Source organism: Mytilus edulis, chromosome 9 (assembly GCF_963676685.1).
Source record: "Mytilus edulis chromosome 9, xbMytEdul2.2, whole genome shotgun sequence".
In the NCBI taxonomy this organism is placed as follows: domain Eukaryota; kingdom Metazoa; phylum Mollusca; class Bivalvia; order Mytilida; family Mytilidae; genus Mytilus; species Mytilus edulis.
In genome coordinates, this window is record NC_092352.1 from 47,268,307 (window position 1) to 47,294,272 (window position 25,966).

The window sequence follows — 25,966 nt, forward strand, 5'->3', positions numbered from 1 at the left end:
TTATTACCAACTTGTAGGTAGACATCCTAGACAATAATATCATGTCAACAGTTATAACCCCTAAACTTATGAGAGAGTACTCTTTCGTTTATGAAAGTGAATTGTAAAAATAAGTATCTTCGAACACTTATTTTTTTCTCTTCCAGATAATGTATGTTATAATGTGTGACAATTTCATGGAAAATAAGAAATGACTTTCACTTCACCCCAGGGTAAGAACGTACCTTCATTTTGGTGTGCTGGAGTTCTTTGTTCTGGTGTTACAATTTCCCTGTCACCTGTACCAAAATATGAATGGATTAAAAGGGTAGCAATATAAAAATGAGCAATAAAGGCCATTAGTGGATAAATAAACTCATCATAGATACCAGGATTGAAATTTTGTATTGGCGCCAGACGCGCGTTTCGTATACAAAAGACTCATCAGTGACGCTCGAATCGAAAATAGTTAATAAAGCACTAAGTTGAAGAGCATTGAGGACGAAAAATTCCTAAAAAGATTTGCCAAATACAGCTTAGGTAATCTATTCCTGAGGTAGAAAAGCCTCTGTATTTCAAAAATTCAAAGATTTGTAAATAGTAAATTTATTATTATGACCATAAAAATGATAATTCATGTCAAAACAAAAGTGCTATTTATCTTTTAGCATAAGCTAGATACAAAGTCGATAATAATTTAACTAATTTAATAAATTTGGTGCGTACGAAGCGCTTTTCTGGATTAACATTTATCAGGAACGCCTAAACCGAAAAACTGAAAAGCAAGAATGTATAAATATCTGAATACGTGACTAGCTCTATGACTAAAACCATGAACGATGATTGAAAATGTGTTTATTTTATTCCCACCAGATTCATACATTTAATTGATTATGGTTTATTGTTCTAATGAACAGAAACAATCCTTTTCGTTTGTGATAAAGTATTGTGTCGTGAGAACTTGACTTGTTGTTATTGATGTTATGATTTTAAAAATGTTAAATAAAAAGAGAAATGCAGTCGTCTCATTTATTTTTATATGCATTTATTGTCTTTTAAAGATTTTAATATGTGATTTTATTGACTTTTGACAAAATGATATTCTCTGAAGCCAATTGCCTATTAAACTACATATTACCCGAAACAGGAGTCTTTTATAAAATTATTCCACATCCAAAGGGAACAGAATTTATATATGGCAACAACTTGCCACAAAAATTGTACATTATACATGTGTACGTTTGGTTTTGTTGCACTGTCCGACTCCCTGTTGTTCCTTTGTTTTTCCTCTTATACTAGTAGTTGATGTGTTTCATTCGGTTTTGTTTTGTTACCCGGATTTGTTTTCTCTCAATCAATTTATGACTTTTGAACATCGGTATACTACTGATGCCTTTAATTAACATTTTACTTGAACTATATGTGTGAAGGCAAATGATTAATAGCGCGGTGAATTTTTCTGAAAGGTAAATAGGCCGTTTTCTTCAAAATCGAATTCATATAAAAAAAAAATATGCTTTTCGTAGAAGATCAATATTATATAATTACCTTGTTTTCTCTGTTTCATTATGAGAGCTATAACAATGGTAATAACAATTGCCAAAAGAGTTCCTAAAACTGCCCCAACTATAAGGGCACCATTACTGCATGGTTTAGTTGTAATCACTGTGAATCAGAATACATGAGATACATTTAATTATTTTTTTAATTCACAAGTTATTTTTTAATACAAGCTTTTTGTTCTATGACTCGTCTTAATTTTGGCTTTCAGACCTTCACTAACTTTAAGTCTTAATAAGTATATTCAGAAATTTACTTTATTGAACTACAAACTATATATAGTAACAAGTCGTGGTTTGATAGCCAATGAAAATGGACAACCATCTAACAAGGTCAATTGAAGTTGATTAAAAAAATAATCTGGATGGGATAAGATTTTCATACATTCTACTAAATAATGTTAGACACAGCTTTATGAATATGTATGTAGATAAATCAATTGCTTTCACAAATTCAACCAATATTGAGTGTGAATCTCAAGTTTAAAAAGTTCAGTTTAACTTAAATATAAATCACCCTTTTCCGAGCAAGAAATATTGGATTGTCTTATGTGTACGTCAATTACAGCTCTATTGAACCGTCTATTGTTTGTCAACTCAGTAGCCTGTAATAAAGAAAAAGAGAAAATTTAGGCTTTCGAATAGTACAGTACTAGGCAAGATAAACTACAAAAACAACATAAAATAACTACGTCGTTATGCAGCAAAATAAAAAATCACAGAAATATTCGTCTGTCATCAGAAAATGTGAGGTATAGATATCAAATATTTTTTTTAAGTGACGATACAAAAAAAGTCAAATATATAGATGAAAAAAAGAAAAAAAGTAATGGCATTATTCTCTCTATATGCGATTCTACCATAGTTCTGAATTTTTTGACGACTTGTGTGTTTTAATTACATGTAGTTTTTAATACGTAATATAGAAAATGAATCTTTTAGTTGTCCATTCGTTTGATGTGTTTTATCATTTGATTTTGCCATTTTATTAGAGACTTTCCGTTTTGAATTTTCCTCTGAGTTCAGTATTTTTGTGATTTTACTCTTTAGTTTATTTACGGTTAACTTTATTTAGTTTAACTTATACATTTTGCGAGTCATATCCACCTTAGTTTTCAGGATATGTCATTGCCTTTTTAATGTTCTGGTATATGTGTCGATGTTCTACTGATATTGATTACCTTTATTATGATTTTCAAAATATTAACGTCATCAGGACCAATAGGTTTGATTTGCGATACTGTAGCACTGGGAAGTGTTCCGTTATTCGTCAAACTATACAGTGCAAACCTATCTTTATACCCAGGAGGCAAAGCTTTATGAAGAATAAAATACATAATCAAGATTATGGTCATGGTATTTATAGGGGACGAAACCGTTCCCATAATTCAAAACTTCCCTTAACTTGCTTGAGGGCCTAAATCGGTTCTTAAAATCCTTCATATCAAATCTAATATAATATTCATGATCTACATTTAAAAATTAAATCAATTCGAATTATATAATGAATAGATTTAACTATCCAGTGTTCTTATTCTGCATCTATGTAGCTGTTAAGAGTCACACCTTTTGAAGAAATGCATAGCTCATCGTAAACTAAATTAAATAATGACGTCTAAGTCAATGTGAACACAGATATTCAACTAAATCAGTTCATTTTTTTTTTGCGGTCTTTTTTGATAGACCGAACAAGACTGATATGGAGCTCTGCATTTTGTCACTATTAAGTCTAAGATTCAAGAGTTGAGCAATCACAAATATGTGTAAAACCCCCGCCACATTATGTACGTGCCTCCCCGAGTTTGCTATTTGATTGCTGTCTGTTATATTTGTTTTTCATTTATTGATATGCCAAAAATCCGGCTTTTGGATTTCCGATTGAAATTTCCCCTATTTTCTTTGGAAATCTTAGATACATTGCGTTTCCCTGAGGATAGGGTTATCTCTGAGTTTATCTTCTTTGTCTGTTATTGTTTCCATAATCATCATGCAAAAACTAAAAACCTAACTTTTGCAAACAAATATTTAAAAAAAAAATTTATGAATAATATAATTAGTTTTTGTTTAAATGAATTTGAATGTAACTATATCTGTTGTGGGGGTTTAAATTATCAGTGACCCAGCTTACATACTAGCGGTGGTATAGCTCGTACGAATTTCGAGTTTCCTTTATTTCACTTACGAAACCAAAAGAAAAAGGACAAGACACAAATTGATTAAACTGAGAACGACTTTTCCTTATATCAAATGCCTGTATCAAGTCAGGAATATGACAGTTGTTTTTCATTCATTTGGTGTGTTTGAGCTTTTGATTTTGCCATATGATAAAGGAATTTCCGTTTTAAAATTTGCTTTGTAGTGTGGTATTTTTTTTTTTTTTTACTTCATACAAATATCTCTAAGCAATACTAAATGTTATAATATAAAAGAAATATAAAATGAGAGGACAAAAATAAAGGCAGCAGTAGTATACCGCTGCTAAAAAAGAAAGGATAATAATTGGCGTGTTCATTAACATAAGTTTACTATCTGTTCATGACATATGCAGAAACTTTCATAACATATGAGAATGCAAAGTACTCAGCAGCCGCAATGCACAATGGAGGATAAGTACGAATTTGTATTTCTTTTATTACACTTCAATACTTACTTTCTACAATACTCAATTGTATACGAGCATTTAATGTGTCCTGGTCTCTTGCTTTTATGGAATCTATAATACTCTGATCTTCGGCTGCTCTTAGAATTAGTTGCGATGCCTAGGGAAAATCACTTAAATAAGAACCATTGGAACATGGAATATCGTATCGGTTAGTCAATTCGTGATAGTGGTCGTGAAAATTACATAGTGCCGATTTCATACGTTCGTCTAATAACTCTGTTGGAGCAGTTTTTGTATAAGGAGCACACATATGTAAATAAACTCGTCATAGATACCAGGATTGAAATTTTATATTTATGCCAGACGCGCGTTTCGTCTACAAAAGACTCATCAGTGAAGATCGAATCAAAAACTATTAAAAAGGCTAAATAAAGTATGAAGTTCAAGTGCATTGAGGACCAACAATTCCTAAAAGTTTTGCCAGATACAGCTAAGGTAATCTTTTCCTGAGGAAGAAAAGCATTAGTATTTCAAAAGTTCAAAGTGTAAACCACTGATACTATACAATTGTGCTGATATTAGCAAAGGGATCCAAAACACAATCATCCTATATAAAATCAAGTAGGAACGACCTGAACCAATATAAAATCGATACTGCTGCTAGTGGGGAAGATGTACATGTTGAGTCTGTGAAAGAGTAACACATTCAGAAGTAAGTGTAATTACCAAAACCATGTACGAGTCATTATGTACGTATTTGGACCGAGTTAAATCAAGGCGACCGTAGTTAACCGTTGTCCAAATCTTTTAAATTGATTAGGTAGAGACAAATCACTGTAACAAGCCAAATCATAGGGAATGCCAAGAACTCCGAAAGAAGCGAAACCGTTAAAACAGTCTAAGTAGTTACTACTGTAATCACTAGCCAGTCAACACTGAGGTGGTGAATTCGAACCCGATCGTGTGGTTGCACTCGACTCCAATCTTAATTGACCAGGATTGTCAGTTTTCCTATCGAAGGTCGGTGGTTTTCTCCGGGCACTCCAGCTTCTTTAGCCAATAAAAACTGGCCGCCACGAAATAGCCCCAAAGTGCTGATTAAAGTGGCGTTATTTATATAAAAAAAACCAAAAATCAAATCAAATCAAAACAAAACTTTCTGGAAAAAGTCCGCTTCATACAAGTTAACGACTGTTCTGTTTGCTTTTATGCCAACATTATTTGCACTCATTGGTATACCGACCGTCCATAAAACTAGTATTATCTTATCATTGGTCACAACCCCCAGCCCCCCTGCCCCCCAAAAAATTAGTGCAGAGACATGGCGATATCTAAAATAATGCCCCGCCCAGCAATTATTTAGAATATTGATTAAAGTTGATATGATTATTTTCTGATATCATCAACCCAGTAGTCAGTACTTCATTGTTGACGCGATTTGTCATTGAAATTGTCATAGTTTTCACAGTTTCGAAGTACCAAGAAGTTTCTACCGAAGAAATAGACGACCTAAGGTTTATTTGGCAAAACCTTTCAGAATTTTAGTTCCTCAATGCTCTTTTACTTCGTATTTTATTAAGCCTTTTTATTTATTTTTTTTAATTCGAGCGTCAATGATGAATCTTTTTGTAGACGAAACAATCAAATGGTCTACAAAAGTTCAATACTTGTATCAGTGCAGAGTTTATATTACCTGCTTGACCAGGATTAATTTCCATAGTGCACATCCTCGGGTAGTGTTCCTGTACTGCGTTATTATTATTTTTCAAGCCATTAAGAAGGAGTTGCTGATAAGGTGACAATGTACACGGACAGAGCAATTCCATTATATCCCCGAACCCACCCTCGCCAAAAAAAAAAAAAAATGTCTGCCAAGATGATAAAAAGTCTGAAAGATATTGATTTTTGTAGAAATAAAAATTACAAAAAAGGGAATGATAGTAATTCAATGTTAAAAGGCCCATCATTTGTTTTGTCCATTTAAAAGAACGGGTTTCGAGTCATACCATCTTTCTAGTAAAGTCATATATTAGAATGGTGTTTAAGAATTCATGTATTTCTTTAAATTTGTACCATAGAGTAACGTGAATAGAATAGACAATGTTAGGCAGTTAAACATTAAACGAAAGAGTGTATAGAAATCATCAGTCAAAGAAAGACAACTTTTTTTTTATCTGAACAGCTCTCATTTGACAAACAGTAATTTATCCAGTCATGTTCTGGCTTCTCAGCTATTGTTTTAGAACTGCCAGAAAAAGTACTGATCAATTCTGAATCAACCGCTAGCGAATATTTCTCCTTTTTAGAAACTAAAGGACTCTGGGTAATCTCATTGTTCGTACACCAAAATGAAAATAACGTTACGCCATTTGTTGAATTTCTTTTGTTTATCACGCTTTAAACAAATTACAACGTTTTGGTGTACAGTTTTGTAAATAGAACCCAGAATGCATCAGATTCTGAAACGACGGATTGTCTGAACAGTTTTATTAACTGTGATGAAGCATGGCGGTTTTCATGCATGCACATCAGGAGACGCTTACACTGTGGATACATTGATCCAGTCTCGCTCCATTGGCGCTCATGTGATTCCTTTAGTTTCTGCTGTAATATTGAATTGTCTTTTCCGTATCGAGATTTGAACATAAGTAAACTACTTTCGCCTATGATCTACTCATATATATGTAAATAAAATTAATACATAAGCTACGACTTTCGGAAATATTCTTTATTTAAGCTCGTTTGTTTAGAATAATGGGATTCTAGTTAACTTTATTTTGAGAGATTAAACCCTTCACACGTAGCTGATGTAATATAGAAGTTCATATAGTAAGACACAGTTTTACTGATTATAAACGAATTAACAAATCGTGGTGAATTACTTGCTTTTTTCATTCCATAAAATTTTAATGGTAAAAAGTAGATATAGGAAGATGTGGTGTAAGTGCCAATGAGACAACTCCCCATCCAAATAACAATTGAAAAAAGGTAAACCATTATAGGTCAATGTACGGCCTTCAACACGGAGCCTTTGCTCACACCGAACAAGCTATAAAGGGCCCCAAAATTACTAGTGTAAAACCATTCAAACGGGAAAACCAACGGTCTAATCGATATAAAATTAAAAAAAACGAGAAATGAGAAACACGTATAAATTACATAAACACACGATAACTACTGTACATCAGATTCCTGACTTAGGACAGGTGCAAATATTTGCAGCGGGATTAAACGTTTCAAAGGATCCAAACCTTCTCCCTTTTTCTGAAACAATAGCATAACATCACAACATAGAAAAACACACGATAAAATATCAATTGGCATGCTTAACTCAATCAAAAAACGTACATTAATACACTATAAACGAATAAATTTGATCTGTCAAAAAGTATCTTTCTGAGCATTTAAATTCTCAAATTCTGGTTAACTTGGAATGACAAGTTATATTTTTTTTGTATTTCGCTTACAAAGTTAAAAGAGGGGCGAAAGATACCAGAGGGACAGTCATAGATCGAAAATAAACTGACAACGCCATGGCTAAAAATGAAAATGACAAGCAGACAAATAATAGAACACATGACAAAACATAGAAAACAAAAGACTAAGCAACACGAACCCCATCAAAAATGGGGGTGATCTCAGGTGCTGCACCACATTTGTACCCGTCGTAATAGTACCAATACTTACAGTTGAATGGGGGGATATATCTGTCGTATATGTTGGATTAAAGCAAACATTATCAACTCGGAAGCAGCCTTGATAGTCAAAAACTGGGCCAAGGTCATCACCGTCTCTCACATCAATAGTCATGGTAACTGTACTTGTTCGTCTTTCAGAAATTACTAATGCCAGGTCCTAGTTAATGTTATTTGCGAAATTATTTACATAATTGACAAACACAAAAGAACAAAATATAGAGATTCGAAAATCACTTTGATGGCGTAATAAATAAAACATATGACTTATCTTTAAAAGTAAGGATAACATTCTATGTTCATGTTAACAAATAATATTTCAGTCACGATTTCAGTTATGTGTGATAGCATTTTGTGAATATTCAAATTGTAAAATAAAGAATTAGAATTATGAAAATATTGAATAGAACTACATACATTGCGTCCTTTTCTGACTGTAGACTTTATTAAAAGTTTGTAAAACCTCCCCATACATTATTGACACATTGTTGAATATTCATGGTTTTTGGATTTCTAGTAATCTGATTGGTTGGTTTGAAGATGGCCCTGAAAAGCGCGTTTCTTTGTTTTGAAAGAAAACGGGTAATGGATTTATAATGGACGGATGTTTATGACCAGTTATAGTTGAAATAGTTTGATAAATTTATAGACTGTTGTGTAGGATTTTACTGTGTGATTTATAAATACATATCCTAATACCTAGCTTTTTGTGTTGTATATGAAACCCAAAGACTGCTTTTACATGTGTGTGTGTTAGTTAAGTTGCTCATTTATAATGTGCAAAATTTCTAAAGTAATACTGTAACATTGACTTACTGTCACAGAAACTGGAAGAAAATATTTTTTGACTCTTTCAAAATCCAGCGGTGACTTTATTGCAATAGACCCGCGTCGCGGTGATAAGATTGTAAATTTCTCTGCCGCATCGTTTGAAATAAAAGGAGAAATAGGTTGCCCCTGGAAAAAAAATCAATATTTTCGAAATTTGTCAAAATGACTAAACTGATCGCTGAAATGTGAAACTTCTTAAACTGGAATAAGATATTAAGAATAGAGAGGATGACGTGTTGCTATCCCAGGTGTTATCTTAACATCAATTTCTCAACTTAGCTGTTTCTATGCTGTAAGTTTTCCAATTTAAAATCTTTCAGTAAAATGTAAATCATAGGCATTACTATAAGCTGACATAGAATTTATAATTTTATAAATTGTGGTTGCTAAATTTGATAGATGCTTTCTGTGCTTCTTTGTAAAATGCTTGTTTTTTTTGTTGTTGTTCTAATTGTGATGATGACAAAGTGATGACTGTTGTACGCCTATTTTGACATTAATACCTATTATGTATGTTTTGTTCACGCATCGTTGTAAATAAAATGAAATTTGATGCATCTGTCATACAAGTGAGAGGTTTAGCGCTATAAAACCAGGTTCAATCCACCATTTTCTACATTTGAAAATACCTGTACCAAGTCAGGAATATGACAGTTGTTGTCCATTCGTTTGATGTGTTTTATCATTTGATTTTGCTATTTGCTTAGGGAATTTCCGTGTTGCCTGAATTTTCCTCGGAGTTCAGTATCTTTGTGATTTTACTTTTTAGATTGCCACGTGCCTACGTGTTGTACAAAACTTCTACATTTTGTTATTGTTGGTACGTAAACTATATAAAATTTCAGCAACATTACAGAGTTGTCTAACATGTATTTGCAAATAATCGTATGCCTTAAGTTAATTTTCATATAATTAATTATTTAGTATGAAACGTTATTTACCGAACTATCAGATTGAACTATTGTAAATTCAAATTCACCATTTAAACCAGTATCTTTGTCCATGACTGTAACCAATTGCACCATTTCACCAATTACAACGCCCACTGGAGTCAACTGTTTAAACATTCCAAAAACATCTTGTTACAAACTTTCACCATACAAATGACAATTGCACATCACTGTGACGCAGCACGATTGTTTTGCCCAATGCATTCTTGGAACAAAATATTTTTCTATCAGATAGAAAATACAGCTTTTGTAACTAAATTATGAAATAACACACCTCCAACATAATCTTAACAAGCAAATTTCGAACAATCTGAATTTGATTTTTTTTGTGTACACAAAATTGACTTTTGTGACAAAAATGACTGTTGTGGCACAACATTGACTTTTGTGTTAAATTTTCACTTCTGTTTAACAAAGCTCAATATTGTCTACACAAAAGTAAACAAAAAATTGAATTGTGTGACAAAATATCAGTTTTGTATGCAAATTAGTTCACAGAATCCAAACTAAACTAATTTGCATCCAAAATACATTTCAATTTAGGTAACAAAAGTATACTAGTCTGTGTTACAAAAATGAATTTTGTCATGACAAAAGTTTCGGCGCCCCGTAGGATTGCGAGTCTCAAATCAAAATTGAATTAGCATTGGTATTTTCAAAAAACCTCAATTTACGATGAAAAGATAAGAAATCAAAAGAAAAATGTGTCTAAGGACATGAATGCACCCGCTGAAGCTTGTTTTTTTCAAATGGGACGTACAGACGGAATGACGCAAGCACAAAAATCGGAAAGACGGAAGGGACGGCCAAGGGTAACACGTAATGCCCCAACGGCTTTGAGACCGGGAGATAAAAAGATTCAAATCAAAGGATTATTGGTACTTACCTCATTCACTGAAATGGGTCGAGGACTTCCTAATAACTGAGGATAGTTATCATTCACGTCAATGATTTCCACGTTTACGGTAAAATACTTTGATACTGAGTCAACCTGAAGTAAAAAAATATCTGAATGAATATAAGAGATGCATACTGTCAGGAAAATAACCCAACTGTATGTAATACAATATAACTAGCTCTCTTTTTTGTGGAAAAAATAATTTTCGAAGTAATTTTTGAAGAAAAAAAGTGCAATAGTGAGGTACACCTAATACACTTGCATCTCAGTTAAACTTTTAGTTCTACTTCTATTGGGATAAACATAGTATGCCATCATCATAAAGATACACATCATAAAGAAGTGTTGTTACTTTATACTGACTCTATTATTCTACGATACGCCTAGGACTAAAACTTGAACTTTAGCATTTGGTCTACTTTTATTCATCTGCATAATAAGTTGCAGCACGCACTACCAAACAGAACCATCTCTTGGGAGTATTGAACGGGACGAGACTGTAATCGATATTTAACAGAACGACGAGCAGTTCAAAAATAATGCTTTCTCTAGATTTAAACGACTTATGATATGAGTCGTCTTTATTTTCCCCTTAATATTTCAATGCTTTTGGAACCCTGACATTACTTTTTACTCACCAGGCGTGTACACTTCAGCATAAATTGTATGCTGTTAAGATCATCGTTTGGCTCATATGAACGACCCTGTAAAATACAAATTTTGACATTAATTTTTCTAAGGAACCAAATGTTGCTAGTTTATTGATTTGTTTTATCCTGCTTACCCTTCATGCGCACATGAGATCAACTTTGGTTTTTAGATGAAATCGTGTTGATTAGTTTTTGGTTTTCTGTGTTCTTTATTGTATTTCGTTTCTGGCCATGGCATTGTCATTAGATATAAGAAGATATGAGTGCCAATGAGACAACCCTCCATCCAAGTCACAATTTTTAAAAGTAAACCACTATAGGTAAAAGTACGGTCTTCAATACAGACCTTTAAGTTGGCTCAAACCGAACAGCAAGCTATAAAGGGCCCAAAAATTGACTAGTTTAAACCATTCAAACGGGAAAACCAACGGTTTGATCTATATAGAAACGAGAAATGAGAAACACTTATGAACCACATCAATAAACGACAACCACTGAACATCAGGTTCCTGACTAAGTACAGATGCAAACAAATGCAGCGGATTTAAACAGTTTGTTTTTGACTAACGAGTTTGAACGTTCCTTTAGTATCTTTCGCCTATCTTTTAAATTTTTTTGACTTACGCAAGGTAATTTTTTTTCTGACTAGTATTTTTAATTTATGACAAAGTATGAGGTGGATTTCTAAATAAACAAATTAACTGCATATGTCGTACGGTGTCGCATTTCGGAATAGTTTTGGACGACAAGTTTATATCATTTTTTTCATATAAATGAAGATCTTAATAAAAGTTCTCCTACGTCTCTGTCTAGTGGTGCATTCAGTCTAATAAATGTTCTTCTTGTATAACCATCCTGTGAGGTAGGAATTGGTTTTGATTCCAATACAAACAGACTATTAACATCAATCTGTGAACCAGTAGCTCCTTGTATCTGTAAGAAAATCCCCGTAGCAGAATCTGTTCCATTTTGAATACCATTGATATGAGTGTCTGTTGTGTATTTGTCTGGATTAGACGAAATATCTGTAATATATTCAAATAATTTAATATAAACAATATATATATATGAAGGTGTGAGTTCGAATCCCGCTGAGGGACGGACAAAAATTTGTCAGTAGAAAATCTAACTCTAACACTGTTTGGTGTAATTTTCAGACTTATATAAATATTTGTATTAACCTTGTATCTATATCACTCTTAGATCCAGTGGACATGTATATTGTATTGTTTGTCACTTGTTTAGACTTGTTTGTAAAATATACTTATTTCTAGTGACTGTATAATGAAATGAATCATGATCCTATATGATATATAAAAATTGTTGAGTTAGATTGCTGACAAATGATGAATACATTGTGTATGAAAATAATAATATAACATCTACACACGCTTAAAAAACACGTGTCTCATGTCTATCTCTAGATTCATCTTCCGTGACAAGGTAACACTACGACTATTGAAGTTATATTTTAATATAGCGGATGTGGTCGAGTGGTCTAGAGCGCTGGACATGAGGCTAAGCGATTGGTGCTGTAGTGTATCAAAGGTGTGAGTTCGAATCCCGCTGAGGGACGGACAAAAATTTGTCAGTAGAAAATCTAACTCTAACACTGTTTGGTGTAATTTTCAGACTTATATATATATATATTCAAATAAACCAAATTGGATAAACCTGAATAAACTTCTAAATATTTGATAATTAACATTGACATTTGTGATAAATTTTCATTTTGTAAGTAATTAAACAAAGGCTTGGCTACCGAGCGTTCAAGGAAAATTGCCGCTCGAGTACCTATTTCTCAGGTTTCTGCTCTTTTCTCTTACTAACACACTCACTTGTAGCATCGGTCGATAGAGTGAAACTAGGTACCAGTCATACTTCTGCAGTTATGCAAAAGGGTCCATGCCGAGAGCGTGAGAACGTCTCATGCTAGTGCTTCAATATAAAGAGTTACGGCTTGTTGCTATTGGTATGAATATCCACTCATTTCTCCCGTATAAGGAGAGGGTCAAGCGTTTTGAATACAAATTAACCTTTGCAATAACTGTACGGTATCTTCAGATAACTTGTTTTTAGAAAAGAATTCCTTTCGCATATCCTGCTAGTTGATGTATAAAAAGTACCCTCAACAATGTGCAAGACATATTCTTTTAGTAAGTTTTTTTAAAAGGCCGATGCATGACCAAGAAACTGAAATGTGATTTAGAAAGGTAAATGCCAGAATAATCATATAGTCTAATGTAAGATGGAAATCCTTAATTCCAGGGTCATCAGACTTTGGACCCAGCAGAGCAAACTGTACGTCACTACTTGTATTGTTATTTATTGTCGCAATATACATTTATTCAGAATGCAAACATGCAGAACATTTTCTGTTATTGTCTTTGCATAGCTTTTGAGTAATGAAGATAACAAATTTTATCATATACTTAGACTAAATAACATACGATTTTAACTGTATGATAATAGCGTTAAATTAACGTAAATTCCATATTATCGAACTGGTGCTTAGCGGGCTGATATGAAAAGTTTATCACATGCTTCGATTGTTATTATGGAAAGCCTCAGCTGTCATATATAAGAGATTTACATAACTTTATGCTGAAGCTTCCATTGTAAAGTTAATACAGCGTGATGATGAACTAAATCATCAAAATGAAAACTTTAAATAATAAAATGCTAAGTTGAATCTGCGTTGTGTTGACTTGCAACTTCAAGTGTTGATGTTGTGAAATCATCGTGGTAAGCCATGGCGTTATGATGATATGCTTATAACACGTAACGTTGAGTCGAAACTACATATTGTTATGCCCGCGTCACACTGTCCCGATTTTTATATACGATGGACACCCGAATGCGAAAATTGTAAGTTCGTACGAAGTTGGTCCCGATCTCGTTAAAATATCAAAAAGTGACCGAAGCAAGTACGATGAATAACGAAGTCTATACGATGGTGCCGAAATTATATACGATAGCAGAAGATGGACATACGAAGGTTAACCGAAGACGGGTATTTAAGCTTCATATCTCAGCCGAAGCCGGCGCGATGGCCATACGATGTCTAAAAGACGTTGTGTACAGCTTACGATGCATTTAAATTATATGCCGAAGGCATCATGCGTTTTAAATTGTTTGATCAATATTGAATATATTTTATATTGTACATTTAATTTCTGGTTTAATCATAAGACGGAAGACCGTGGGCTTGAAGGGTAGAACTTGACTCTGAGTCTCCAATACGTTACATACGAGGGGATGCCACGCTCGGCATTGCCTTGTTTGAACTGTAAAATGTGTGCACTAGTCTGAATAATCACCCATAATTATGCCCATGTTTACTGATCTATCTTAAAGGTAAGGTAATGGGTTCGTTGATCCCTTTTATTCAAAAAGGGCTCTTTCCAGGAGAATATCATAATAATATAGACAAAAGGAAGGATGTGGGGAAAGCAACAAATGCGGCAAAATATGACATATAGAAAACAAAATGGTTATGGAGTAAACATTCGTGTGACAACAACTCAGACGATACATAAAAAATCAGAATAATGAAGAAAAAGTTGGTTTTCCTATGTACGTGTACCTGCAGTGTTGGTGTACGAGGCGCGTTTATGATTTTCATTATGTTACTTGATATGAAAAATTGACAAAAAATAATATTTTACTTGTAAAAGTAAATCCGGAGCCTGTAATAGCTGCTCTTCTTGTTCCATTTGAATTAATAGAAACAACGCTGTCGCCTTTCTTGTTCTCATAGAATCATATGATATGAGCTCCATGTTTTGTGAACGTCTTTCTTAACTGTCGTATTAGACTGACCAGTGCATATCGCGCATGGCACTTTAAATGTATTTTAGCGCGAAAATTAACTTACATTTAGCTGGATTTATTGCCGTCGTAGTTCCATCTTGTCGCCTTCGTACTTTTATTCGATGGCAACACGACGGGATTACGAGGTCTTCACGAAGTCGTGTTGCCATCGTAAGACCTTCGGGTAGCTTCGTGATTCATTCGTGTAGACATCGTAATGCCAAAACTGCCCAATGGAAACGATGGAAACACAAATGCAATACGATGTTCAAAGATGCATTCCCGGTGACATTACGATGGTGAGGATGGTGATACGAACTCAATACGAACCCTCAACATCGGACGCACCTTCGTGGATTTTTTAACATGTTAAAAAATTTAGAACCCTTCCCGAAGTTGTCCCCGAAGGCTAGAAAAAGTGGCCGATGATTCTACGATGGTCAAAGATGGCACTACGAATAGCCCAATCTGGATACGATCAGTCCCGATTTTGAAAATTTCCATAATCGTGTTGCCATCGGCGTAAAAATCGGGACAGTGTGACGCGGGCATTAAGTTGACATTGCACGATGTAAACTTGATACTCGATAAAGCTTAGACGTACTCTTAGATTGCTAGGATAACAAATAAAACAAAAAGTTGAACTTTATGATGTTGACTTATTATTGATGAATGTAAAGTTTAGATATCACAACGTTATATCATTATAATGTCACGATAGGCTTATCATAATGTATGTAGACTTTAAACTACACGATGTAAAGCTAAACTAGCATACTGTTATATTACTTTAATGTCACGATAAGCTAACCATACAATATGCTCACTAGAAATTACACGACGTAAAGTTGAAAGTACGTGTTGTTGAGGTAGGACTGCACAATGTTAAATCAGTATTATGTCATGATAAGCTACCAATGCAATATGCTCACTAGAAATTACACGACGTACAGTTGAAAGTACGTGTTGTTGAGGTAGGATTGCACAATGTTAAATCAGTATTATGTCATGATAAGCTACCAATGCAATATGCTCACTAGAAATTACACGACGTACAGTTGAAAGTACGTGTTGTTGAGCTAGGATTGCACAATGTTAAATCAGTATTATGTCATGATAAGCTACCAATGCAATATGCTCACTAGAAATTACAAGACGTACAGTTGAAAGTACGTGTTGTTGAGCTAGGATTGCACAATGTTAAATCAGTATTATGTCATGATAAGCTACCAATGCAATATGCTCACTAGAAATTACACGACGTACAGTTGAAAGTACGTGTTGTTGAGCTAGGATTGCACAATGTTAAATCAGTATTATGTCACGATAAGCTAACCACACAATATGCTCACTAGAAATTACACGACGTACAGTTGAAAGTACGTGTTGTTGAGCTAGGATTGCACATTGTTAAATCAATATTATGTCACGATAAGCTAACCATACAATATGCTCACTAGATATTACACGACGTACAGTTGAAAGTACGTGTTGTTGAGCTAGGATTGCACAATGTTAAATCAGTATTATGTCACGATAAGCTAACCATACAATATGCTCACTAGAAATTACACGACGTACAGTTGAAAGTACGTGTTGTTGAGCTAGGATTGCACAATGTTAAATCAATATTATGTCACGATAAGCTAACCATACAATATGCTCACTAGAAATTACACGACGTACAGTTGAAAGTACGTGTTGTTGAGCTAGGATTGCACAATGTTATATCATTATTATGTCACGATAGGCTAATCAAACATTATTTTGACATGAAACGACACGAAGCTGGAAAAACGGTCCACTGATGTTGGATCTGAGGTATCTTGCAAATAGTGCCGCATATGCGTAGTAGTTATTTGATATAAAAAGAGAATATATTCAAAATACATTATTCTACTTTCTTTTTACACTGTAACAGTACGGTCCATGTAATATTATCCTTTCAAAATTTGAAAAAGTTTTGAAATTTTGAAATTTTCACCAAATTATTAAAATTCTAAATATCGTTTTTAGATTTGATAGTTTAGATATTTGATCAACTTTTAAAGTACTCTTAACGTGCAGTTTTTGATTATTACGCTTTTGGAAAGTTTGATTTTTGAAAGTTTTTGATAAAGTTTTTGATGAAGATATCAAAATTAGAAAACGGGCGAAAAGAGGGGTAAACTGCAAAACGGAATAAAAGCGGAACGAAACAAAACAAAATGAAATGAAGAGCTACGGTTACTTCAAAGTTAATGTATAAAATAAGTCAAAAGGAAGGCAATTGTAAGCGGTGAAAAATTTGGGAACAAAATAGATGTTTCTTAAAAGCGGATAATTCGTGTTAAAACAAGAAGCACAGCTTTGATTATGATCATTCTTAATTAAGAATAAACCGCACAAAATAATTTTCAATTGCAAAATAAACAATTTAAAGAAGAAGCGTTTTTTTCAAACAAATTGAACATTAACATGAAATAACAGTATCCTGAAATGTGTTAAGGTTTTGCAAATATGGATTTTATTTATTTAAACCGATTCTCTTTTAAAAAAAATCTCTTATATAAGCTGAGCGTTTAAAATAATAGTTCAGAACTATTTTGTTTCCACAGCGCCCAACATTTCAATCTCATTTCAATCTCATTAAAATCCGATGTTCTGATACGCTACCCTCCACTTTAAAATCCGATGTTCTGATACGTATCAGAACATCGGATTTTAATGAGATTGCCAACATTTAGGAGTAACAGTGAAAACTCGCTGTAGGTTAAACAGATTTATACAAGGTTGATTATGTTTATATTTTCTTCTGCACTTTTGACAATTCAATAAAATTCCCTAAAAATTAACGGATTGAAAAAGTTTTACGTTAACAAAACTGATATCCGATGGGAGTCCGTTATGATGTACAGTACTGACAAAATAAAACGGACGCGTAACGAAGGCACAACGGACACACAGAATATGCAACGTACGAGAAACGGAAACGTACAAGACAGAACGGAATGCAAACATACATCCAACGGACTAGTACCGCATACAACGTACACTAAACGGAAGCATATCGGATAAAATGGAAGAACACATGTAATATGCGAAAAAAAAAGAAAGGCGGCAATAATAATACTTGTAAATCGCATAAATATTCAAAAAGTTTCCGTTTAGCTGGTCTTGGTTTGTTTTTCAAAATGCCGCCAAAGGGTAGTGTCTTGCCTGAATAAGAGATGTTTGATAGTGAAGACGTGCTCTTACTCTAAGATCATTTATGATTAATAAGCATTCATGACACACAAGAAATCTGACACACCAATAATTGCCATTTCTGACGCGAAATATGCAATGTCATTTATCCGTTCATCATCCGTTTTCTCATGCGTTTATCGTAAAAATGGGGAGGGGTGTAATTTGTTTCATACCTTTTTTTCTTAAAATTTTCTATTTTTCTATTGATTCATATTTCGTATTTGTATATTAAAGTAAACCAGATGCTCTGCAGGGCGCAGCTTTATACGACCGCAGAGGTCGAACCCTGAACAGTTGGGGCAAGTATGGAGTCCGACACAACATTTAAGCTTGATCGATACAATTTGGATTGTGATTAAATAGTTGACACAACATAGGTTTCTGACACAGAATGAATGTGGTCTAAGAACTTAAACTTAAAAACTTAAACATTTTAAATTAGACATTTACCTATTATGTTCCAATGTCCAAAATCTAAATACATGGTTAGATTCAGAATATCATAGAACCCCAAGAATTCAATTTTTGATGAAATCAAATAATGTTCAATTTTAGACCCTTTAGACCTCAATGTGGACCAATTTGATAACTGGGCCCAAATATTAAAAATCTAAATACATGGTTAGATTCGGCATATTGAAGAACCCCATATATTCATTTTTTTGTTGAAATCAAACAAAATTTAATTTTTGACCCTTTGGACCTTAATGTAGACCAATTTGAAAACGGGACAATACTGTGCAATTGAATATTTCTTGCTATTGCCCAAAACTGTGCAATTGAAAATTTCTTGCTATTGCGCAATTAGATATTTCTTGCTATTGCGCAATACTGCGCAATTGAAGATTTCTTGCTATTGCACAATACTGTGCAATTGAAGATTTCTTGCTATTGCGCAATACTGTGCAATTGAAAATTTCTTGCTATTGCACAATACTGTGCAATTGAAGATTTCTTGCTATTGTGGAATACTGTGCAATTGAAAATTTCTTGCTATTGCGCAATACTTAATATAATAATTTTGGACCCCGATTTAGACCAACTTGAAAACTTGGCCCATAATAAAAAATCTAAGTACATGTTTAGATTCAGCATATCAAAGAACCACAAGAATTCAATTTTTGTTCAAATCAAGCTAAGTTTAATTTTGGATCCTTTGGACCTTAATGTAGACCAATTTGAAAACAGGACCAAAAATTTAGAATCTGAATACACGGTTAGATTTGGCATATCAATATCTGTATTATACCACAATTGTATTTATGTTCATGTATATCCATACTCTCCTTAAGGAGGATAATAAATATATATAAATATATACATGTATATATAATTCATTTTTTGATGAAATCAAACAAAGTTTAATTTTGGACATTTTTGGCCCCTAATTCGTTGGTATCAAAACTCCCAAAATCAATCCAAACCTTCCTTTTGTGGTCATAAACCTTGTGCTAAAATGTCATAGATTTCTATTAACTTATACTGAAGTTATTGTGCAAAAACCAAGAAAAAATGCTTATTTGGGCCCTTTTTGGCCTCTTATTCCTAAACTGTTGGGACCAAAACACACAAAATCAATCCTAACTTTCCTTTTATTTCCATAAACCTTGTGTTTAAATTTCATAGATTTCTTTTTACTTTTACTAAAGTTAGAGTGCGAAAACCAAATGTCGTCGTCGTCGGACGACGACGACGACGACGACGACGCCAACGTGATACCAATATACGACCAAAAAATTTTCAATTTTTGCGGTCGTATGAAAATACTGATATATCAGGAGATACACACCGGCTATTATGTGTAAATTATTAAATAAAGTATTGTGCAATGGCAGGAAATATTCAATTGCATATTATTGCGCTATAGCATAGTATTGCGCTATAGCATAGAATTGCGCTATAGCATAGTATTGCGCTATAGCATAGTATTGCGCTACATCATAGTATTGCGTATTAACAAGAAATCTTCAATTGCACCGAATTGCGCATTAGCATTTACAGGGGCGGATCCAGCCGGTTCCAAACCCATGACAAAAGGGGGGGGGGTCCAACTATATGTCCACATTTAAATGCATTGATCGTCCAAAAAAAGGTGGGTTCCAACCCCCGGAACCCTCCCCCTGGATCTGCCACATCCAAGACATCTTCATTTTCAATCTATTGTGCAATAGCTCAATATTGGACCAGGAAGAAATCTTGGATTGCACATTATTGCGCAATAGCAAAACAAAAAATCGATTGAAATTGAATACAAATATTTAAACCCATTTCAAATTTTAAAGATCTTTCACCACATTTATTATGTGTCAGAAACCTATATTATGTCAAAAGTTTGATCACAATCCAATTTCAGACTGTATCAAGCTTAAATAATGTGTCGAAACTTGCACCAACTGTTCAGGGTTCGACCACTGCGGTCGAATCAGGCTGAGCTCAGCGAAGCATTTTATTTAGTTATTGTAGCACAATCAACCTTGAGCAAAGTACAAATACGCATCTATGTCCAGTCAGAATGGGGCGTGTAAAGAGAGTCAGTGCCACGATCTCTGCACAATGAATTTTGCCATTTTGGCCACACACCAATTGTGCTCTCGAAAAACCAGGACAATGTAAAACGCTGAATTTTTAAGTAAAGCATTTACCTACGGAACGCTCAAAATATTCGAATATTTGAAAGCCAAGTAAATATAAGAACCAAAACAATTTAAGAGGTGTTTGACCAAATGGAAAGTTGAAATATCAAATTCCAACTAAGTAGATATAAGAAGATGTGGTATGAGTGTCAATGTGAAAACTCTCCATCATAATCACAATTTGTAAATGTAAACCATTATAGGTCAAAGTACGGTCGACAAAGTTAACGCGGAGCCTTTTCTCAGATAGAATAGGACCACTTTGCCCAAGGGAGTTGAAACCCATTTTTTTTTTAGTAAAACGACCTATTCTAAATTATTGATTGATGGTTGCCAGTGGCAAATATTACATGTATGTTCAAGATTATAACAAATTAACATGATATACAACAGGTAGAATAGGTAAGAGTCGTATATGCCACTGGAAAAATGATGATATATTGAATAGGGACAGAAATCTTTCCTTGCAACGAGTCACTGCAGGGGTTCTTAACGTGAGGAGTACTTGGTCTGAAATTTGATTGTTGTGCGATAACTTAAAAATGGACAAATTACAAACACGGAACTAGCAAAAAACATCTGGTTCCCTTTATTGGCTTAACAGTGACAGTCCGTCGGAAGGGGACCATAAATTGCTGACCAGTGTTTAAGAGAGAGCCAAATCTCTTGCACGTAAAAGACATCCTTGTAGATCTCGGAAAAGAGCATGGCAATGCCGCTACAAGGCAGCCGACTAGCATCCGCAAAGTGGAAAGGGGTTAAATATAAACTTGTTTAAAATTTCAATTTTTAAAATGCCGACACCTAGCTACAAATAAATAAATGGGAGCTTAATTATAGCGGCAACTATTACATAGATTTGCAAGCTGGAAAATATTTATGGTAAACGTTTATATGATATGAATGTACCGAGCTTTAAAATAAAACCAGAACGATTAGTTGAATGGTAACGTTTACTTTATTTGGCCTTTTTGATTATATTTGATTTGGTCTTTTTAATTTTATTTGTTTCGAGCGTGACTGGTAGGTTTTTTTGTAGACGAAACGCGAGGCTGCTGCAAATTCAAAATTTCCAACCTGGTGTCTATCTATGATCAGTTTATTTACATATATTAAAACAGTTTCCTGGCACCAAGCTACTAATATTTGATCTTTTAGTTACTCTAAGCGGCTAATACTGTAAAACAGATATTAACAACCTCCAACATTCACGGCTAGCACTACGTTCATAGCGACACCATAGATTAAAAATGTCTTCCGTATCAATACTTTGAACTGAAATCAATGATACAAGGCAATATATTTTCAATATGCAATCGATAAAAAAATTGATAACAAAATGTTAAAAATTGCATGAGACCGAAGCGCTTTTTCTTGATCTACCCTTTCAGGAACGTCCAAACCCGAATATTTGAAAGCGAAGGTAATCGTTCAAAATTATGTACTAGTACTTGAATTTCGATAATTTCATTTGCCGACATGATTGCATATATAGTAAAAAGTCATAAAGCAACAAAAAAAAAAAAAAAAAAATGAAATCAAGTATAGAGCAATTTTATTGGTTACAGTTCAATTGAAAATGTATAAACAAGCTCAACCCTACCATACTACTCGGCCTATTGAGAGTTGTCCAGTTTTTACTGTTTTTCCTAAATGAGGAGAGAATAGTTCTGAGTTACATATCTGAAACCCTAAGCTTATAGAAATTTTTTTAAACGCAAATTAACTTTTTCGATGCAGGTTTAATAAGCTTACAACTGCCTGCCTCTGGTCTCATTCTATACATAAACTTTTGAGTAATAATTTGTTCATTTCATTTTGTTTCGTTTTGTTCCGTAGCTGACAGGTGCCCCGCTTTTGCGGCCCCTTTTTAATTTTGAAACTTTAAAAAATCAAACTTTAAAAAAATGGAAATAATCAAAACTTTACGTTAAATTTAGTTCTTTTAAAGATTAATCAAAAATCTAAACTATAAAATCTAAAAACGATATTAATAATTTTAAAATTTCAAGTATTAGTTGAAAATTTAACTTGAAAAATTCAAAACTTTTTAAATTCCAAAATTCTACAATTGGAAAACTTTTCACTATTTTAAAATGATATACGGACCGTACTGTAACATTGTAAATAGAAACTAGAATCATGTATTTTTAATTCATTCTCTTTTTATATCATATAACTACTACGCATATGCGGCACTATTTTCAAGATACCTCAGGTCCTACATCAGTGGTCTTTTTTTCCACCTTCGTGTCGTTTCGTGTCAAAATAATGTTTAATAAGCCTATCGTGACATAATTATGATATAACATTGTGCAATCCTAGCTCAACAACACGTACTTTCAACTGTACGTCGTGTAATTTCTAGTGAGCATATTGTATGGTTAGCTTATCGTGACATAATATTGATTTAACATTGTGCAATCCTAGCTCAACAACACGTACTTTCAACTGTACGTCGTGTAATATCTAGTGAGAATATTGTATGGTTAGCTTATCGTGACATAATACTGATTTAACATTGTGCAATCCTAGCTCAACAACACGTACTTTAAACTGTACGTCGTGTAATATCTAGTGAGAATATTGTATGGTTAGCTTATCGTGACATAATATTGATTTAACATTGTGCAATCCTAGCTCAACAACACGTACTTTCAACTGTACGTCGTGTAATTTCTAGTGAGCATATTGTATGGTTAGCTTATCGTGACATAATATTGATTTGACATTGTGCAATCCCAGCTCAACAACACGTACTTTCAACTGTACGTCGTGTAATATCTAGTGAGAATATTGTGTGGTTAGCTTATCATGATATAATACTGATTTAACATTGTGCAATCCTAGCCCAACAACACGTACTTTCAACTGTACGTCGTGTAATATCTAGTGAAAATATTGTATGGTTAGCTTATCGTAGCATTAAAGTAATATAACAGTATGCTAGTTTAGCTTTACATAGTGTAGTTTAAAGTCTACATACATTATGATAAACCTATCGTGACATTATAATGATATAACGTAGTGATATCTAAGCTTTACATTTATTAATAATAAGTCAACATCATGAAGTTCAACTTTTCGTTTCATTTGTTATCCTAGCAACCGAAGAGTACGTCTAAACATTATCCAGTATCAAGTTAACTTCGTGTAAGTTATAGATATTTCATATCTTTTGGATAGTTTTGTGGTGTATCGTAAATTATACCATAGCTTTTGTTGAAACTCCCGGCAATAACCTCACGAGACGAAGTCGAGTGAGGTTGCCGAGGGGTTTCAACAAAAGCTATGGTATAATTTATGAAACACCACAAAACTATCCAAAAAATATGAAATATCTGTTTTAACCTATCGCATATATTGCTGTTTAAAATGTGTATTTCATATATTTTTGTAAGTTTTTACTTTAAAAACACTTTAATAAGAATCAGTCAAATTACCCTTTTTGGACCTTACACATTAAGCTCCGCCTACTTTCTGAAATAAGCACGGGCTTCTGAAACAGCGGGAACATCAGTTAGACAAGATTTTTCGAAAGCGATGGATGTACATCTACATTGGTGACGGGTAACGTTACAGTCAAAAGAAATTGGATGTTCTGCATATGGCTGCAAGAGATATTTTAAAAGTTTTCCGGAACCCCAGATTAAAAGTTGAACTGCAAAGGGTTAGTGATTTTTTTATTTTATCAAAATGTTAAATGTTCGAAATGTTTAAAATTTATTGTTGATTAAAGGAGTAGGTCCGGTAAGGACTGATTTTGGCCTCAAATTCCAGGTTCATCTGACGAAAGATTTTGACCACTTTTTAAACACTTAAGTGTCTATTTCATTTGAATCAATTAGTTTATGTGAAAGATTTGAACTGATTCAGTCATTAAAAACGATCCGATTCAAGCTCAAATATGAAAAATCTACCAAATATGCCGAAAAATGTCACTTTTCATATGGTTTTTGTCAAAAATGAAAGTGGCCGCATCCGTGTTCATCCTCATCCTCTATATATGTTATGTATTATCATAAAATACAACTTACATTTCAATATTAAGGATGAACACGAATGCGGCCACTTTCGTTTTACACGAAAACCGTCTAAAATTTAACTAAAATGCTTGAATTGTGAAGATTTCAGTAATTTAGCATGACTTAATGGTGCTAGTACCCGATATATATGCATTGTATTGTCAAAAACAGCCCATATCTATGTAGAAAAAGCATTCTACTGTCCAATAAATAACTGAAAGTTTACATTTTAACAATTTTGTAAAACTGCTATATTTTGGGGCCAAAAAGGAGTCTTACTGGACCTACTCCTTTATAATTCTGTGGAAATTTGAATCTCAAGAATCTTTTGGTGAGTTTGGATGAATAATTCCACGTTTTTATTTGTACCAGAACCCCAGGTCGACGCATAAATTAACAGGGAATTCAAAATGTCCACGATTAAAATCGCATGCGATGTATATTCTAGATAATTTAAACAAAATGTTCAGCGTCATTTTAAGGAACCTTTCTATTTTAATTCTCAAACATAATTGTTATTACTTAAGCAACCTCGTTAACAGTTTGGATTTATATCAAATCGGATGAGAATCCAGGATTTTTAAAGGGGGAGGGGTTTAGCAAGTAACATTTAAGGAAAAACTATATTTAAAAAAAGGACTACGCATCTACCATACATGAAGCTCCTTGAAAAGGGCGTGCCTTCCGCTCCTTTCTCCCCAAAAATATGTGCCTCGGCAATTTAAAACCCTTTTACCAAATATATTCAGTCGTGTAGCTGTACAATGGAGGCTATGGGACTACACTCTAAGTAGACATCAGATTCTGAATCATCGAAAAACAACTTATATTTTCATGTATAATTTGATAATTAAATTTTAACACATTTATACCTTTTCTTAAATTTGTTGACAATTTTTTGTTTATTTGAAAATATAGGGACAACGGAGTTGGTGTACGTGGGTTCGATTCCCACCCTAGGCATTCATTTATATCGGCTGGTGCAAAGCGGGCAGTTTAGCTTAGTGGCCCCACATTGACTCTGTTGTTCATGTCAATTTAAAAATTCAGGCGGCCTCCTTTAGGTCTTGCCATCTGTGTTTTTCTTTTCGAAAATCATGCAC

The 25,966-nt window shown here is 33.6% G+C and overlaps 1 protein-coding gene across 1 annotated transcript in view; it reads right to left on the reverse strand.

Annotated features, from left to right (window-relative positions):
- LOC139488505 (cadherin-99C-like) overlaps window positions 1-25,966 on the reverse strand; it is a 30,943-nt gene that overhangs the window by 2,249 nt on the left and 2,728 nt on the right. The window contains exons 3-13 of the mRNA XM_071274189.1: window positions 11,966-12,189; window positions 11,153-11,218; window positions 10,503-10,607; window positions 9,608-9,721; window positions 8,652-8,792; window positions 7,828-7,995; window positions 4,189-4,297; window positions 2,720-2,853; window positions 2,056-2,143; window positions 1,528-1,644; window positions 225-278 (exon numbers count right to left, since the gene is read on the reverse strand). Of these exons, the coding sequence (XP_071130290.1) occupies window positions 225-278; window positions 1,528-1,644; window positions 2,056-2,143; window positions 2,720-2,853; window positions 4,189-4,297; window positions 7,828-7,995; window positions 8,652-8,792; window positions 9,608-9,721; window positions 10,503-10,607; window positions 11,153-11,218; window positions 11,966-12,189 (1,320 nt within the window). The remainder of the gene's footprint in view (window positions 1-224; window positions 279-1,527; window positions 1,645-2,055; window positions 2,144-2,719; window positions 2,854-4,188; window positions 4,298-7,827; window positions 7,996-8,651; window positions 8,793-9,607; window positions 9,722-10,502; window positions 10,608-11,152; window positions 11,219-11,965; window positions 12,190-25,966) is intronic.